The sequence below is a fragment of the Prionailurus viverrinus genome, chromosome C2 (assembly GCF_022837055.1).
Source record: "Prionailurus viverrinus isolate Anna chromosome C2, UM_Priviv_1.0, whole genome shotgun sequence".
NCBI lineage: Eukaryota > Metazoa > Chordata > Mammalia > Carnivora > Felidae > Prionailurus > Prionailurus viverrinus.
Window position 1 is genome coordinate 24642764 of NC_062569.1, and position 18472 is coordinate 24661235.

Genomic DNA, 18472 nt, shown 5'->3' on the forward strand with positions numbered 1-18472 from the left:
TATAACCCAGAGACTCTGGCAATCGTATAGAAGTAAAATGCGTAGATTAGGTTTCTGTCCAATAAATACTAATTTGACAATACAATCCATTTCCATCTTAAGAAATTGTTTTCAGTTAGGAAAACATTTTTTCTCAACGGAACTAGAACGAATAGTCTGTGGTTCACCCTGGAACTGTTAACGATGTCTTTGCATACAAATATAGCATATTTTGGCCAGGAATATAATTTCTTGTTAAAGAGTTTATTTGCCTTCACACGCAGAATTGCTACATACATTCACAGTTTTAAGAGACTGCAATTAGCTATTCCAGTTGTGCTTTAAAATCCCAAATATTATTTTCATTAGTGAGTGCAAAGCAAATGTCCCACTTGACTACAATTGGTCCTAGAGTTATAAACTCCATAATGGTTTCTAGAAAATTCCTTCAATCTCCAGTTTCATCATTTGCTTTTTCAGGTATGACTTCCAGGCTCCGACGTGGCTTCTGAACGTCGGTATTTTCTGTGCCTGGTTTATTCAGCCCACATGAAACAGCAGCATAATGGATTTGTTTCAGGTTCTCCAAGGTCTCGTTCTTGGCATATTTCAAAAGATCCGCTTGTCCCTGTAACAAGACATGCAATTAAATGTTAGATGTGACTAACATGACTTCTTGTTGCAGTCTGACAATACAGGTGTTCCACTGAAATAGAAATATTTTGATGCCACAAGAGGGCATGTTTATCTGCTATTGGCACTGTATCCGAATAGGTCAATTGTAATAAAAAACAAGATTGTCTTCCCAGTTTTCCACATCAAGCTCCAAGACCGTGCTGCCTCTTTGGTTCTTTCCCTTTATAAATCTGAATAGAATGCTGTGTGTGTGGACCATGGCTGTCTGCCCTGGTTAGAATTACATCTTTTTGTAAATTGTTTGGCCCATCTTGGTTTTTTCCTTTTAAGATTTGCCTTATTTTTAGCTTCTCATTCTGAAGTAAGTATAAATTCACAGGATGCAAATATAATACAGAGAGGTCTCATATACCTTTCCCCAAATTTCTCCCAATGGTTATGGCTTACATAACTAGAGTACAAGGTCCAAACCGAGCAGCTGACGTTGGTGCGATGTACACGTATAGCTCTGTGTCACTTCATCCCATGGGGAGATTCACGTAACCACCACTGCAATCAACACACAGAGCTACAGAGACCTCCCAGGCACCAGGACTCTACAGTCACACCCTTCCCCATCCCTCCACCATCCGTAGCCCCTTGACAACCACCAGTCTGTTCTCCATTATAAAGACTTGCTTTTGAAGCAAGCTTTGGCAGATAGGCACCCAGCAGGTTTTCACAGACTACTTGCTTAAAGGAGGAAGGAAGGAAAGGATTCTTTACTTTCAATAAACTTTCTTAGCCAAATCTTAATTTCTTTAGTGGGGTGTGGCCATCCTCTTGACATACATGCAGTCTAACACATAGGTCAAGACACAATGGGATGGACTGAAGCACCAGTCACTGGGAGTCTGGAATCTGAGCTGATGCCAGAGCTCAATGGAGAGTTTGTCAGTCTCATCACTCTTGACATATTGACCAGAGAATTCTTTGGCCGGGTGGACGCGTGGACAGCTGTCTTGTGCATCTTGGACTGGTGAGTAGCATCCATGGCTTTTGTCCCCTTTAGACCAGTTGCACCCCCTCAGCTGTGACAACCAAAATGTCTGTAGATGTTGTCAGATATCCTCTGGGGGGTGAAACTACCCATATATCAGCTGACCATTTCAAGATTACTGGTTAGGAGAGATGATGTGGTACTCCACTGTAAATTCCAACATTCCTACTTTGGTCGTTTGTTCTATTTTCCTTTCTGATATTTAATCTGCCTTCCATTAATAGTTCTTTCTACTTATACTATTACCTTTCCTTCTCTCCTATTTTCCTTGTCCCTATTTTGTCCCCTTCCTCGGGCTCTAAATTCATTCTGTTATTCTCTTTATCATCCCTCCATACTTTGGGTTTTTCTTTGTCATACTTACATTCTTGGTACTATCCCCTCTTTCTCTTGTTTTTTTTTCCCCCCCCTTAACTGCCTCTCAGCGTGCATCCCATTAAAGTGCTCCTGTACAACAAAAGCTGGGGGCCAGTTGCGGAGGCAACAGGTAAGGACTTACCTTGGAAGGCAACTGGACTACAATCAAATCTCAGCCTCTGGTGAGACTAAACTGCAGCGTAATCTTAAGCCACTATGAGGCCGGAATCCACAGAATGGTTTGCTGTTTACCACTTACTGTTCATGATTTTCCTGCTTTACAAAGACCTTTAATTAGTAACTATAAATACATGCTCCATTGCTTAGTTTAACTGAAGAGCTTCATTTTTATTCATTCTTACTAGTCACTGAACTCATATACTGAAATTTTACAAGCAGTAAGGTCTTTGTACATAAATATAGCATATTGTGCCAGAAATATAATTTCTTGTTAAAGACTTTATTTGCCCTCACGTGCAGGATTGCTACATACATTTACGGTTAACAGATTGTAACTAGATATTCCACTTGTGCTTTAAAATTCCAAATATTGTGTTTAAATTAATTAACTTTATTTTTTAGAGCAGTTTCAGGTTCACAGTAAAACTGAGCAGTTAAGTACAGAAATTTCCCGTATGCCCCAATCCCCGCATGAGGCGTAACCATCTCCACTACTGACATCCTGCCCCACAGTAGTACATTTACTGTAACTATAGACCTACACTGCACATCATTATCACCCAAAGTCCATGGTTTACACGAGGGTTCACTCTTAGTGTCGTACATTCTGTGGGTTTGGACAAGTGTACAATGACATGTGCCCCATTACGCAGCATAGTCACACTGCCCTAAAAACCCTCTGTGCTCCCCCTATTCATCCCTCCCTTCCCCTTAATGCCTGGCAACCACTGATCTTTTCACTAGCTCAGTATTTTGCCTTTTTCAGAATATTATATAGTCGGAATTCTACAGTACGTAGCCTTTTAAGATTGGCTTCTTTCACTTAGTGATATGCAATTAACTTTCCTCTATGTCTTTTATGGCTCACTAGCTCATTTGTTTTTAGTGCCGAATAATGTTCCATCGTCTGGATGTACCACAGTTTATTCATTGACTCACCTACTGAAGGACATCTCAGTTAAACCCAAGTGTTGGTGATTATGAATACAGCTACTATAAACATCCATGTGCAGGACTTCATGTGGACATGAGTTTTCAATTCATTTTGGTAGATACTGAAAGGAGCATGACTGCTGATATCATACAGCAAGAGGATGTTGAGTTTGGTAAGAAACTGCATCCCGTCTTCCACAATGGTGTGCCACTTTCTGTTCCCACCAGCAGTGAATGAGAGTTCCTGTTGTTTCACATCCTCACCAGCATTTGGTGCTGTTAGCACTTTAGATTTTGGTCATTCTAAAAGGTAAACATTAGTGTCTAATTTTTGTTTTAATCTGTAGTTCTCTAATGACATATAATGTTGAACGCCTTTCCACATGCCCACTTGCCATCTGTATGCCTGCTGTGGGGAAGCGTCTGCTCAGATCTTTTGTCCATTGTTTAATTATTCATTTTCTTACTGTTGAGTTTTAAAAGTTCTTTGTGTGTTTTTAGGTAACCATTGCTTATCCGGTGTGTCTTTTACAAATATTTTCTCCAAGTTTGTGGCTTGTCTTCTTGTTCTCAACTTGTCTTGCAGAGCAGAGGTTTTTAATTTTGATAGAGTCCTGCTTATAAATTCTTTCTTTTCTTTCTTTATTTCATGACTATGTTGTTGGGGTTACACCTAAAAAGTCATCACCATACCCAAGGTAAGCTAAGTTTTCTCCTACGTTATTTTCCAGAAGTTTTATAGTTTTCCATTTAGGCCCACAATTGGCTCGAAGTTAATTTTTGTGCAGGGTGCAAGGTCTGTGTCTAGATTTTTTTTTCTCTTTGCATGTGGATGTCCAGTTGTTCCTGCACCATTTGTTTAAATGAGTATCTTTGCTCCATTGTATTGCCTTTGCCCCTCAGTCAAAAATCAGCTGACTAAAATTTGTGTGGGTCTATTTCTGGGCTCTCTATTCTGTTCCATTGATCTCTTTGTTCTTTCACCAATATTACACTGTCCTGATTACCATAGCTTTTTTTTTTTAAGTTTAATTATTTATTTTGAGACAGTGAGAGCCAGGGAAGGAGAGAGAGGGAATGAGAGAGAGAATTCCAAGCAGGCTCTGCACTGTCAATGCAGAGCCCGATGCAGGGCTCGAACTCATTAACCTAGAGACCATGACCTGAGGCATAATCAAGAGTCAGATGCTTAACCAACTAAGCCACCCAGGAGCCCCAGTTACTGTACTTTAGAGTAAATCTCAAGTTGGGTAGCATCACTCCTCTTTGTTCTTTTCCTTCAAGACTGTGTCATCTATTCTGGGTCTTCTTCATCTCCATATAAACTTTAGAATCGATCTGTCAATATCTACAAAATAACTTGATGGAATTTTGGTTGGGATTATGTTGAATCTATAGCTCAATTTGGAAAGAAATGACATCTTGAAAATATTGAGTCTTCTAATCCATGAACAGGAAGTGTCTCTCCATTTATTCATTTCTTCTTTGATATATTCAATCAGTTTTGTAGTATTCCTTATGTAGATCTTGTACATATTTTGTTAGATTCATGCCTAAGTATTTTATTTTTGGAGATGCTAATGTAAGTGGCATTATATTTTTAATTTCAAATTACCCTTGTTCATTGCTGTTATCTGGGAAAGTGATGGACTTCTATACACTAACCTTGTATCTTGCAACCTTGCTATAATCGTTTATTAGTTCCAGGAGTTTTTTGTCAATTCTTTTGGAATTTCTACATAGATGATCAGGTCATCTGTGAACAAAGCTATATTTTTTCCTTCCCAATGTATAACTTTTATTTTTCTTTCTTGTCTTATTGAATTAGCTTGGACTTCTAGTACAATGATGAAAAACAGCGGAGTCAGGGGATTTCTTTGCCTATGTTTGCCTAATGGGAAACGTTTGAGTGTTCCCACCATTAAGTATGATAGTTAAAGGTGTTTTGTTCTTTATCAAGTTGAGGAAGTTCTTCTCTTTCTAATTTGCTGAGAGTTTTTATCATGAATGGGCACTGGATTTTGTCAGATGCCTTCTTGCCATCTAGTGAGATGATCATGTGATTTTTCCTCTCTAGCCTGATTACACAGATTGATTTTCGATTGTTGCACCAACCTTCATACCTGGTATAAATCTCACTGGGCCACAGTGTATAATTCTTTTCATACATTGCTGGACTCAGTTTTTTAATATTTTCTTGAGGATTTCTGCATCTATGTTCATAAGAGATACTGATCTGTAGTTTTTTTGGTAATGTCTATCTGGTTTTGGTATTAGGATAAATGCTGGCCACGTACAATATATTAAAAAGTATTCCCTCTGCCTCTATTTTCTGGAAGAGATTGTAAAAAAAAAAAAACTGGCATAATTTCTTCCTTAAATGTCTGATAGAATTCACCAGTGAACCCATGTGAGCCGGTGTGTTCATTTTAAAAGGTTTTTGTTTATTTGACTTCTTTAATAGAGATAAATCTATTCAAATAGTCTATTTCTTCTTGTGAGTTTTGGTAAAATGTGCCTTTCAAGAAATTGGTTCATTTCATCTAAGTTATCAAATTTGTGGGAGTAGGGCAGTTCATCACATTCCTTTGCTGTCCTTTTAATGCCCATGGGATCTGTAGTGACATCCCTTCTTCCATTACTGATATCAGTAATTGGTGTCCTCTTTTTTTCTTCCTTCATAGTTAGCCTGGCTAGAGACTTACTGATTTTAATGATCTTTTCAAAGAACCATCTTTTAGTTCTATTGATTTTCTCTCTTAATTTCCTGATGTCAATTTCACCAATTTCTGCTCTAATATTTTTATTAATAAATATTAGTAGGTCTATGTTCAAAGTACTTCCTTGGCATGTCCTCTTAGACTTCACGTGTCCAAAACTGAGTTCCTGATATCCTTCCTACCAGCCTCTCTATAACCAGCTCCTCTCAGGGTAAGACAACCCCTTTCTCACAGTGACTGAGAACACAGACCCTAGTACCACCTTTGACTCGTCTCCTTTTCTTTCATCCCTCATCCCACTTGTCGGCAGCCTCCATTATCTCTGTCTTCAAAAAATATACACATATACAGGTTCTCAGCACTTCTTACCACCCTCATTGCTACCACTGGCAGCCTGAACCACCATCACCTCTCTCTGAGTTTATGACAACTGGCCATCCGGCTTCTCCTCTGTCAACATGACAGCCAGAGACATACAATCAAACACAGTCAGAACATGAACCCCCCAACCCGTGGCTCCTCGTATAACTCAGACTGAGTTCTGTGGGCAGTTCCCACAGCCCCCGAGCTGTCTTCACCCTCTTCATCACCCCACCTTGTTCACTAAGCCACTGTGACACTGGGCCCCTAAATGTTCCTCAGACACGGCAGGTCCTCTCTGGCCCCGCCTGGGGCCAGACTCATGCACACTCAACATTGCCTATGCAGGGAAGGCTCTCGCCCCAGGAAGACACACAGTTTGCTCTGTCACCTCCTTCGGGCCTTGACTCCCTGACAGCCTTTCCAAAATGAAAACTGCCACCTCTTGCTCCCAACTCTTCTTGCCCCTTCCCTGCCTTGCTTTCTCCATGACATGTTCTCTGTTGCTTTGTTTACTGTCTGTCTCTCCCATTAACTGTGAGTTCCAGGAGAACTGGGACTTTCACATCTTCAATCCACTGCTGAACCCTCACCCCTCAAGCCTACAACAGCACCAGGCATACAACACAGGCTTAAGAAATGTGTTGAATGAGTATAATTAGACTAAGATGTGAAAGTCCCCTCTTTAATCTTCACAGTGGCCTCCCAATCATGTGCTTCACCTTTTTCTCTGCATTTATATATATATTATGAATAGGTATTGTATTTTTTACCGAAATGAAATCAAGCAAACCCTGCCATTCTTCAGTTTTCTTTTTTTCACCAAAAATCATGTCTTGGCAATCTTTCCATGTCAGCATATATAGATCTGCCACAGGATGACAGGGCATTTAAATAGAAAAATCCCCAGATGGTATACAGGATAATTAATGTGGTAATAACGAATTCTTTATCTGGTGGAATCTTGGTTCCCAAGTTTAGACAGGTCATTACCACACTTTGAATGGATCAGGCTTTCCACACCTAGCCAGGGGAGACACAAAGGACCCCCAGAGCCGGGGAGCTGCTGAGTTTTATCCCCAGCACTTGTATTTTGTTCTGTGCATCCACAACCGCACGTCTGACACGTCTCAGGATTGCGGCATCCAGCGGGAGCAGAGAACAATTCTGAACAAGGTGATGATGGTGTTTGCTGTAGCAGTGTTCACATCTCGTTGCTTCAAAAGAGCAAAGGCTATTTAAAACACCGCCGCCCACTGACACAGGGCATCTGGGTTTGAAGACTCCTACGAAACTGGCTTTGCAACGTTCCCAGTTGAGAAACTCAAACCCTATTTGGTTTCACACATTCTGTTTTGAATTTCATAAGTTATTCTATTTGGTTTTCATCTTGAAAGAGTTATAACAACCTTAGGTCAAAATATTTAAGGTTCCTACTTAGACTCGGAATATAATCTTTAAAAGACATAGCTAAGGGCAGGGTTGGATCCCAGCGGCTCTTGTGGAGAGCCGGCCGCAACTGTGCTCCTTCTGGCCCTGCCGGCGGCTGCCTGAGATCAGGTCAGAGGTCGGAGCAGCCGGGAAAGGAATGATGGCAGATCCCAGACACCAGAGCCAGTGCCCCAGCCATACTCAAACCTTGGCCAATCACCAAACTTTCTGTCTGACCATAAAAGATGCCCTAGCTTTTAATATGTTAAAAATACTTCAAGGCACATCTGTTAGTCCTACATAGTTTTTGAATCTAAAATTAACTACCACAATTCACTGCTTTTATTTAGACTTAGAGCTAAAACTATAGGGATTGTACACTTCCGTTATTCTTTTTCAAAGCTTTTTAATCCAACTGTCTATTAGAGAAGAACAGAATCATCTCCTTCTGAGATGAGTGAACCAGGGTGGCCACAAAGACTCCCCTGACCTCTGCCACCAATCCGTGCAATGGCCACGTGGCTGAGAGCTGGAAGGGGCAAAAATGGCCATCTGCCGTTCCCTGGGAGTCAGCAGACCCGTTTCTTCCACATTATAAGCAGGTGGATGGAAGAGGAAAAAAGAGGATACCCATACCATTTTGGGAGTCTGAAGGAGGCACAAAGGTAGTCAAAAAATTTTTAATTTAATGCAAATAAAGACATAAGCTATCAGTGTCTGGTTTGACCTCAGCGTGTCTGGGGCCCACACTGACTTCTGGGTTGTTCTGGGACTAATGGCCCCAGCCCGAGAAGCTTCATTTGGATGGCATGGACTAGGCTGCCTCCTTCCTGCTTCTTTGTCCACTCAGGAACAAAGCAGCTTCTAGGCACCTCCACCGATACCTTCCGCTCCCCCAAGACATGAAGCTAACTCTGGGATAAAGAGAGGGGGGCAGACACCTGGAGAGCGCCAAGGCCCAGCAGGAAGACAGACTGGGACCCTGCAAGCGCCTAGCACCGGCCACCCGCTGGCCCCTTACTCAGCAATTTGCCACGCACGTGTCCTTATCTTTCCTATCACCCAGAAGGCTGCAAGAGTTTTCCTGTCCCCTCCCTCAGCATCACTCTGAGATGACAGCACAGGGACCTAGGGTTTTTCTGGCTGTCTCTTGCCAGAATCTAAATTGCAAAACCCTAACACAAGCTCATAATCAGGAAACATTTCTTGGAAAGAGAGTGACTAACGTATGCCGGGCACTGTATTAAGCCCTTCGCAAAGACTATCTCATGATGATCTCAGTTCTGTGAGAGCTGCTGTTACTATTCCCAATTTTGTAGACGAGGACATTGAGTTTAGAGCGATGAAGGCTTACCCAAGGCAGAGCCTGCACAGCGAATTACACTTAAAAACATACAACTTTCTCTCTGTGTGTTCTGTTTTCTTTTTGGATTAAGTGAACCACGGGGCCCAAGCTATACAGTTGAGCCCCACACGTTACATGTGACACTTGAAAGCAAGCAAAGTGTAATGTGCACTACATTTCTAATGTCCCCAGTACATCACCAATGGTGCAGGCAATTCCTTCTTCCTGTGCTTAAACACAAGAACAGAGATACAGATTTCCATTCGTATTTGTTGAATGAGTAGGAAGCGAACAACACCATGGTGGGGCCACGGAAATCCTGGCCCCGGTTCTAAGCTGCCTCACTGCACTCCGAACGCTCCCCTTGAGTGGCTGGCCAAGGCTGTAGCACATTCGTCAGAGTTAAGGAAGGCCTTCTTCCTACTGACGTCTCAATAAACCTTACACTTGAACAAAGATCCCCTGATCATCAGTCACCTGAAGTTGGAGCAACGGAGCACAGCAGCATGTGCTCGGCTGTGGAACGATAAATGCATGTTAAATGTTTCCTGATTTTTTTCTGTCCTATTGGCTTCCCCTGTGCTCAGTCACATGTGTGAGGGGAGTGGAATGTGAATTGCAAGTGAATTCCTCTCTTCTCAGCAAGAAGACTGCCTTCTGTCTCCCCTGACTTCATCCCAAAGGGTTCGCAGGTGCTGGCCAGGTGGAAAGTCCCTCTGAGAGTATGAAGAACGGTTCTGGGAGCAAGACTCCTAACCCTTAGTCTTCGTCTTAATCCAGAGAGACATTTAAGCTGTATGAAGCAGTGTCCTGATTATGCAAGCAAAGTGGGTTCATCCAGGACTATCCTTGCACCTCGATCCCCTCCCCGCTGCCAATATTTTGGCTATTTCATCACATTTACAGTTGTTCCTCAACTTCACAAAGGTTGTGCTCAAAGGTTTATGCACACTTTAATTTAAAATTTTTAATATAAGATGCGATTTAAATTCAGAGTGGGTGTCTTTCACCTTGGAAACTATTTTACATGTCACTCAACAAAGATGGGGGGGGTGCTCCCAGGCATTCCTAGGCAGCACAGTGGAGAAGGCGTGGGGTCTAAGTTGGGCCTTGACATGGGCGGGAAACGATTTCAGCAGAGGCCAAGGGGCTGTGGAAGACGCTGCCTTCCTTCCACACGTGACTCTACGACTCCAACAAGTGATGCCTTTGGGGCCTAACCATGGCTTGGTAGCATGATTTCTATGCTACAAAGCTTTCTGAGTTCCAACTGTGGTAACATCTCCCTCTGATAATGGGAATGAGCATGGGAAAAGCTAAGTCTCAAACTGGCAGTGAGAGCTGGCCCCCTACAGTGGGAGACGACCTCCCCTGACACAGAGCTGGTGGCTCACGTGGTGGTGGGGGGGGGGGGGTGAGGATTTCAGGAGGTGCCATTGGAGGCTGCAGACGGTGGAAGTGAGCCATGACCTAAGCATAGAAGACAGGAAGGAGGTCAAGAGAGTGTTCCGGGCAAAGGGGCCAGGGCCAGAGGGGAGCAAGGGCAGTGTGCCCAGTGTGTAGAGAGAGAAGTGGAGAGCAAGGGGATGCTGAGGGATGAGCAGGGCCAGGGCCACGAACACGGAAGCTTCGAAAACGCTAGTAAAAACGGCACGCACAAGCACTTCCCTCGCACTGTTAATTTTTTAAGCACACTTTTTGCACAATTAAACGTTAGCTGAGTGATCACAAATTCCACATTAGTGGGATCCAAGGTCTGAGGTTTTACTGTGTTTTAAATGGACCAGAAAGTACAGCCTGCCTAATGACAGGCACTACCATAGTTTGGTTTTCTGAGCCATTCTGAAGAGTCTTCACATGCTAAAGAGAGGAATGGCTTCCAGCCAATTACAGATTTTCAGGAAAACAGGCAACATAATACATCACCTAGTACATAAAATAACTAAAGGATATTAACATCAATAAAGAAAAGGAGTTGCCCATGGGCCATCACAGCAATGTTCAGAAAAGAAACAAATGTCAGTCTTCAGTCTTCAAGGTAAGTACCATACCTCAGGTAAAAACAAAATCAAGATGAACGTCTCAGCAGGTGCAAAGACTGTCTGGTTTAACTATTTATTTTTGGCAGAAGTCTCATTTTCCTAGAGAGAACAAATCTCTAATTACTTCTAGGGCTTAGCTTTTAGTCTTGGTTTTGAGGGCGGATGGTGCGGAACAGGAAGAGCTGGCTTGGCAGCAATCCTTCTGGAAAACATCTTGGGGTTGTAATAAACTTTATTTGAGTCTGTGATATGACACAGGTGCTAGAAAATCCAGCATAATTTTGGCCTGTATTGACAGTAAGATAATTTTCAGATTATGAAGAAAACCATACTGACGAGTCCTACCCTGGGGCCGTCAGTGCACCACGTATCCAGAGTATGGGGATAATTCTGGCCACCCCATCTTATGAAGGACACTGACAAACCAGAGCCGTCAGGAGACCAAGGGACCCAGTGAGGAGGGGATCAGATGCCATCTCACCCTATTATCTGCAGAGATTGAGCATGTCTGACCTGAATCAGGGAGGTCTAAGAGAAGGTAATGATAGTTCGCAAAGGTACAAAGGGATGTTGAGGAGGGGGGAATACAATAATTCTGTGCTGCTTTGAGGGTATTACTGGAACCAGTGGGTAGAAATGAAGTTACCGAGAGATAAAATTCCATATACTGTATGACAGAACAAAACTAAGATTGCATGACAGTGGAGCAGGCTGCCAATCTGGTGGGAGCAGCAGGAAGGTGGGTTTGATGACTTTATGGGGTTGTGTGGCCAAGCCTCACAGTGTATCCTATACCCTTCTAAGGGAAAATGCGTCATTGGCAGGTTCTGCCACTGTGGTAGACTATCTGCAAAGGCAGGTGCCATAATTCCTTCCATCTCTGTCCAGGCATGCTACTCCATCCACTAAGAGGCGGAGTCCACTTCCCCCTCCCTTGAATGTGGGCTGGAATTGATTTCCTTTGGTCAGTAACACGGAGGAAGTGGTCTTAAGAAGCCTGGCAGCTTCTCCTTTTGTTTTCTTGGAATCTCATAGCAATAGAAGGAAGCTGGGGCTGGACTACTGAATGACGATGGGCTATGCAGAGAAAGGGAGAGATCAAGAAGAGGGGGACCCAGCCATTCTAGCCATCCCTGGTGACATGCCAGCCACGTGAGTGGAGCCTTCTTGGCTACTCCAGGCCCAGCTGACCTCCCAGCTGAACCAAACCAACACCACGGGGAGCAGAAACACCACCCGGCTGAGCACAGCTAGCCCAGAGAATCATGTCAAATAAGAAGCTGTTGTTTTAAGCCACTAGTTTTGTCATGGTTTGTTCTATGGCAACAGAGAACTGAAATAACCAGTCAAGGCGGCCGTATTTTGTGCTATGTGACAGTGCCTTCCTGAGCACAGTGGATTGAAGCAGGTAGAGAACCTGATCCAAGGAGAACTTAATACGAGAGGAGGCTTATACCTTTAGGGCCGCAGGTCTGGATGTGAAAGGAAAGGGTAGGCCCAGCCGATCAGATTTCCTCTCCTTGGAATTTGAACTAGGAAATACAAACAGATTGAGAACTTGGAATAAAACCTTCTAAGGTACAGTCGGGGCCAAGCCAAGACCACAGTAAGTCACAGGGCAACAGAAACATGAGTGAGCAGAGGGAGAAGGACAGAGAGAGGACCATCGGCCCCTGGGGAAGAGCTGCCCCGGGTGCTGCTGGGCTTCCTGGCTGCCCTTTACTCCTGTGAGGCTGGAGCACGGCTTCCGGTCCCAGAGCTCCCTGTCCTTTCACAGTCCTCCCCGAGGCCAGCACCTCTCGCCCCTCCTCTGTGAGCTGGCCTGCAGGAGTTCTGCCTCTTACAACCAAAACAGAGCAATTAAAGCAGGGCTCTTCTACCATGAGATTCTACCATCTTAGGAATGGTAATAAATAGAAGCAATAAAAATTATCAGTACAGTGAGCGTTTAGCAAATGAAAAATAAAGGGAGAGAAACCTCTTAATTAAGCTGGTGGGCAGAAAATATTAACAGGATAACCTTCCCACATTTCTGGTGAAATGAGCAAGAAATAGTAAACTTGGCAAACACACACACACACACACACAAACACACACGCGCACACACACATACAACACAAGCAACAAACAAACAAAGGGGTATGATATAATTTAACAAACTTCTGAAACTCACAGAATTCATAGTGGCAATTCTTAGAAGTCCTGAAACTTTTAAGAGCCCAGTCAAACTGCAAAGACACAAACTGAGTGCCCTTTTCTTTTATTTCTTAAAAAAATTTTTTTTCATGTTTATTTATTTTTGAGAGAGAGAGAGACAGAGCACAAGTGGGGGAGGGGCAGAGGCAGAGACATAGAATCCAAAATGGGCTCCAGGCTCCAAGCTGTCAGCACAGAGCTCAACTCGGGGCTCGAACTTGGGAATGGCGAGACCATGTCCTGAGCTGAAGTCAGCCACTTAACCAACTGAGCCGCCCAGGTGCCCAGTCCTTTTTGTTTACTTCTGCTTGATGCAACAGAAAAGCTGATGGGACAGAGGGTAAGAAGAAAGAGGTAACGCAGGACAAGTGAGGAATCGGACTGACACACATAGAAAACTGGACACAGTATATTGAACAATGATGTTCTGACAGTGCAACACAGTGTGCCCTGATGGAAGAGATACAAACGGGGGTCCAGCTCCCTGTGTGGAGGGGTTCCAGGCTGCAGTGCAGGAAGGCAGAGCCTGGCGGCCCCACCAAGCCAAGGGGATGGAGTTTGGGGTTCAGGGAGGCTAAACAGCTGGGATGTACAGGGTGGAGCAGTGGGGCTCTTAGACAGCTACTGTCAATATCTGGTTCGGGAAGACGAAAGGTATGATGAGCACCAAAAGGAGAGGAGTGGGAAGCTGGATGGAACTAACGGCAGAGTAGGCACTGTAGAAGATACAGCAATATTGGTTGAAGATGTAGAAACAATGGAAACTATTTTTTAAGAAAGGAAAAGAAAAAAGAAAAGAAAAGAAAAGAAACCTAAAAAGAAATGAATAGTGGATCTGTCACTTTTGGGAAAATATCAAGTAGTATACATGTATAATAGGAGTTACAGAATGAAGAGAGAAAGGGTAAGACTGAAAAAAAGATTTAAAGAAAAAATGACTAAAAATTTTTCCAAATTTGATGGAAATTTCCACATATAGAAGAATCTTATTCTTTCACATATAGAAGCATCTCAACAAACCCTAAGCAGAAGAAACATGAAGAAAACCAGACTGAGGCCCATCATAATTCTTCTAAAAGTCTAAGAAAAAGAGAGAGAAAAATCTAAACAAAAGATGCCCAACCTCTCTGCATTTACTAGGCTGGCTAAACTGACAATAGCAAATGTTGACATGGATGTAGAATAAAGGGAACCCTCAGAACACTGTTGGGGGGAGTGCTAAATGGGACAGTTTAGAAAGCAGCTTGGCAATTTCTTATAAAGTCTGGCACGCACTTACCACATGATCCAGTAACTGCACTCACAGGTGTTTAGCCAGTAAAATAAGAGTATGTCCACACAAAGACCTGCATGTGAGTGTTCACTGCAGCTCTACTCAAAACAGTTGGAGGCTAGAAACAGCCCAAACGTACATCAACCAATGAATGTATAAACAAAGAGTAACACACCATAAAATAGAATGTTATTCATCCAAAAAAAAAAAAGGAATGGATTGCTGAAACACACCTTACCTTGGATGAATATCAAAAGCATTATGTTACACGAAAGAGGCCAGGCATAAAGACTACATACTACATAACTCCCATTTATACAACAATCTGGAGCAGGTGAAACTATAGACAGAAATCAGGTCAGTGGTTGGTGAGGGAGGGAGTTTTCTGCAAAGGGGTATGAGGGAATTTTGGGGGTGATGGAAATGCTCTGTCATCATTGTGGTGGGGTTGCATGACAATATACATTTATCAAAATTCGTTGAGTTGTGCAGTTCAAAAGGGGGAATTTTATCTTATGTAAATTGTACCTCGATAAAGTTGATCAAGAAAAGGGAAGGATGCTGACTATCTAAGGGAAGTGAGGTCTTGAGGGCAGGCTTCTGAATTAAAGAGCAATCAGAAACCTGTGGAAATGGATTACACCCTCTCCCAATTATGGAGCAGAGACCCCAGAACGTGACATTTACAAACTCTGAGAAAGCTGGGTCCAAGAATCCAAAGACTGTCAATGACCCCAGCTGAGATTTATCTCTTCTCTGCCCTTTCCTCGGGCTATGGATGGTGGTGACAGTAAGCTAATTTAAATATTGAACTTATACCAAACAACATGGTAATCATCGTCTTGGGGCCAAATGGGAATATTTAAAACTGGAAAATGGAAAAATAACAGCATGCCTAAGTCCTCACCTAGAAATATTAGTGGGTAGACACTCTCATCTTTCATAGCAGAAGGTCAACCAACCGACCTCATAATTGAAATGTGTAGCTTAAAAAAAAACAAAAACCCGACAAAATGACTCCTACTAACATTTTTCATAATCTTTTTTCTTAACCTCAGAGATATCTCATAGAAAATAAATATCTCTCACAGTAAAACTTGTTAGTAATTCATTTAGCTTCTTCTGTTAAATAAAGAAAACTGAAACTCAGTACTTTTTAAAAAAATTTCAGAAGAGCAGTTACAGTAGGATCCTATCTACTGGCGTACCTTATTTCATAATACGTGAGACAGTAGCTCTTGTCAGATGTACCACTAAGAAAGAAAATCACTGCCAATTTAACTAGGATGCAATGCACGGATGCCATGGACTAGAAGATACATACCAATTTCAAAGATTTTTGATCTCGAAAATAAAAAAGGAAGGATGACTCAGAATCAATAAAATGTATCTCCATCCATCCATATGCAAATAAAATGGTTGCTAAAATAAGGTCACCTACATTTAGTAATAGCTATTTCTCAGAGGGTTTGGAGTCATTTTAAAACTTCTATCTTTTCTACATTAAAAAAGTTCTGTATAATGAAGATGCATTTACAAAAACAAATGAATGATTTTTATTCAAAATAAAAAATGATTGGAAGTAAATGTGCCAAGGTGTCAACAGTAGATATCTCTGGGTGTGGTGATGACAGCTGACATTTCTTCTTTGCTCGTTTCTGTATTCTAAAGCAATTCTGAAAATTGAAAAACTAAACAAAGGAAGCCAAAAAACCCATAAAAATAGGGATGAATGTCCTTAGATGAAAAGAATTTATGGCAGGACCAAGCATTCCTGCTTTGCCCCGATTTTCACATGAAAGTCCTATGTCCCAGGATGCCTTGTCGCCCTGCCTACCTTCTTGTTCAAATTAGTGGTTGAAGGTGCTTTGGATTTCATTCCAGAGCAGAGGTATTCCATTTTTCTAGGGTGCCTCAGAATCACCCCAAGGAACTTGTTAAACAAGCAGATTCCTGCACTCTACCTCTAGAGATTCTGATCCAGATTCTGAGGGGGAGCTCAGGAGATTACATTTAAGCACCCGAGGAAATTCCTGTCAGGCCTCACAGCCGCAGGGCTCCTTCAGCATGTCTTCTTGTCATCTTTCTCCTTTTCTCTCCCTAACCAGTATCATCTGAAACCTTCCCCAAGCTTCTGTGCCCCCCCGGAGGGCACTGCGGCCTCTCGCCCACCACACATAGCCCTGGAGGGCTGCCACCTCACCAAGGTCACAACAAAAAACACACGGTCAGAGGAACCCAAAGGATCCGATTCCCTCCTGTCAGGAAAAGGCTAGTAGCTCAACTCAGACCCAAACTCAAGTCCAAGGGGGCACTGACTCCCCTAAACAAAGTTAAAACTTGTAAAACATCCAGGAATGGAAAAAGCCCTTCCATTATACGGAAGTGACACACAGATCTCTCCAGTTCTTCCCCGTTCCTCGCCCAGGTTCTACCACATTCGAACACCATCACAGCAAATATGCTGGAAATTTTTAAAAGATCGATTACCCTGTCCTACACATTACTTTCCTTATGAACATAAGTCTGAGGTGTTAATTCTCTCTCCTGGACATAATTCCAAAGAAAATAGGTTTCCTCAGTTTAGCTATTTGGTTCAATTACTGATTTCTAAAATCTGGTGTATTACTTTATGTCGGCTGTTTTTCATTAATATGTGCGCCCAGCTCCCATTTTCCATGGCTCTTAGCCAAGAGCGTCTCAGACTTTCATGCGCATGAGAACCCCTTGGGATCTTGTAAAAATACAGATCTGTAGATGTGCAATCAGGAGATCTGGGGTGGGTCCTGGGAGTCTGCATTTTGAACAAACTCCCACGTGATACCCAGGTTTCTGGTTCCTAGACCACAAACGAGTAGCTAGGGCAACTTGACAGGTGGGAGTTTGGTCCCTAAGTCTGTTTTTGCCTATAATAAAGTAAAAGAAAATGAGCATTTGGTCTCTCACAGGGCTTAAACAATTGTGCTACTTTTCCCTTGAGATTTGCAGGAAATCTGTAGTGTACCCACACCTCTGGGTGGGAGTGAGTCAGCAAGTTATAAAGCCAAATTCCTTTTCATTGTAAATTCTTATATCTGCTTTTTACTTAACTGCAAACTATCAAAATTAACTTCTAAGCAGAAGATTGAGAGATTACAAAAAAAAAAAAAAAAGCCCATGTGAAGGATGGGAAGTATTTTAAGAAGTCAAGAAAATGATTTTAATTATAAAAATGAGTAGAGGTTTAACGTGAGAAAATGCAAGTTGGCTAGTTTTGCAAGGGTGACTTTTTATTAAATCAGAAAACTGTTGTCAGCTGCAGGAATGAATCTTTTAACTTCAGGGGAAACAAGGAAACTAAAAGGGGCAGCTGTGATAACGTCTTTATAGTTTTGACTTCAAGGGAGCACAAAGTTAGAAGGGTGAATACCAGAGAATGATTTTACATTTCGCTATCCAAGATCCAGAGTGAAATAATGTGTCTGTGTTATGATTATCAAGCTCCCAAACACAGAGGAGAAGAAAAGTCAAGACCACTGAGACAAAATTCAAAAAAGTTCCAATGTCCTATTATGTCCAGCATAGAGAAAAAGACAGGGAGAATGTACAGCAAAAAGGCCAGTGGCAATTGCCTCTGAACGGTGGGAGTATGTTCATCTTGGCTTGTTTTATTTTGACAGTTTCAACAATGATAATGTACTAATTTTATAATAAAAAATAATTTAAAATTTTTAAATGGTCATGTTGAGTTAGGAAGGAAGGAAGGAAGGAAGGAAGGAAGGAAGGAAGGAAGGAAGGAAAACAGATTGATACAGATGGCTTCTCCCTTGAAGGAAAATTTCTTTCAAATGGCAATTCCTTTACATATTTCTTTTAATTATGCCCCACACAATTCTTTCCTCTTTTTGTCCTGGGATCATATTAATATTAAGGCTGTGATTATACTTGAAAGTGTTAAATGGCATTTGAGTCATTAGAATCTAAATTCCCAATCATTCCTCT

The 18472-nt window shown here is 42.3% G+C and overlaps 1 protein-coding gene across 2 annotated transcripts in view; it reads right to left on the reverse strand.

Moving 5' to 3' along the window:
• Positions 1-224: 224 nt before the first annotated feature.
• The window catches only part of PLCL2 (phospholipase C like 2), a 191772-nt gene continuing 173524 nt past the window's right edge, over positions 225-18472 (reverse strand). For both annotated transcript variants that reach the window (XM_047875043.1, XM_047875046.1), the window contains exon 6: positions 225-607. In XM_047875043.1, the coding sequence (XP_047730999.1) occupies positions 428-607 (180 nt within the window). In that variant the 3' untranslated portion in view covers positions 225-427. The remainder of the gene's footprint in view (positions 608-18472) is intronic.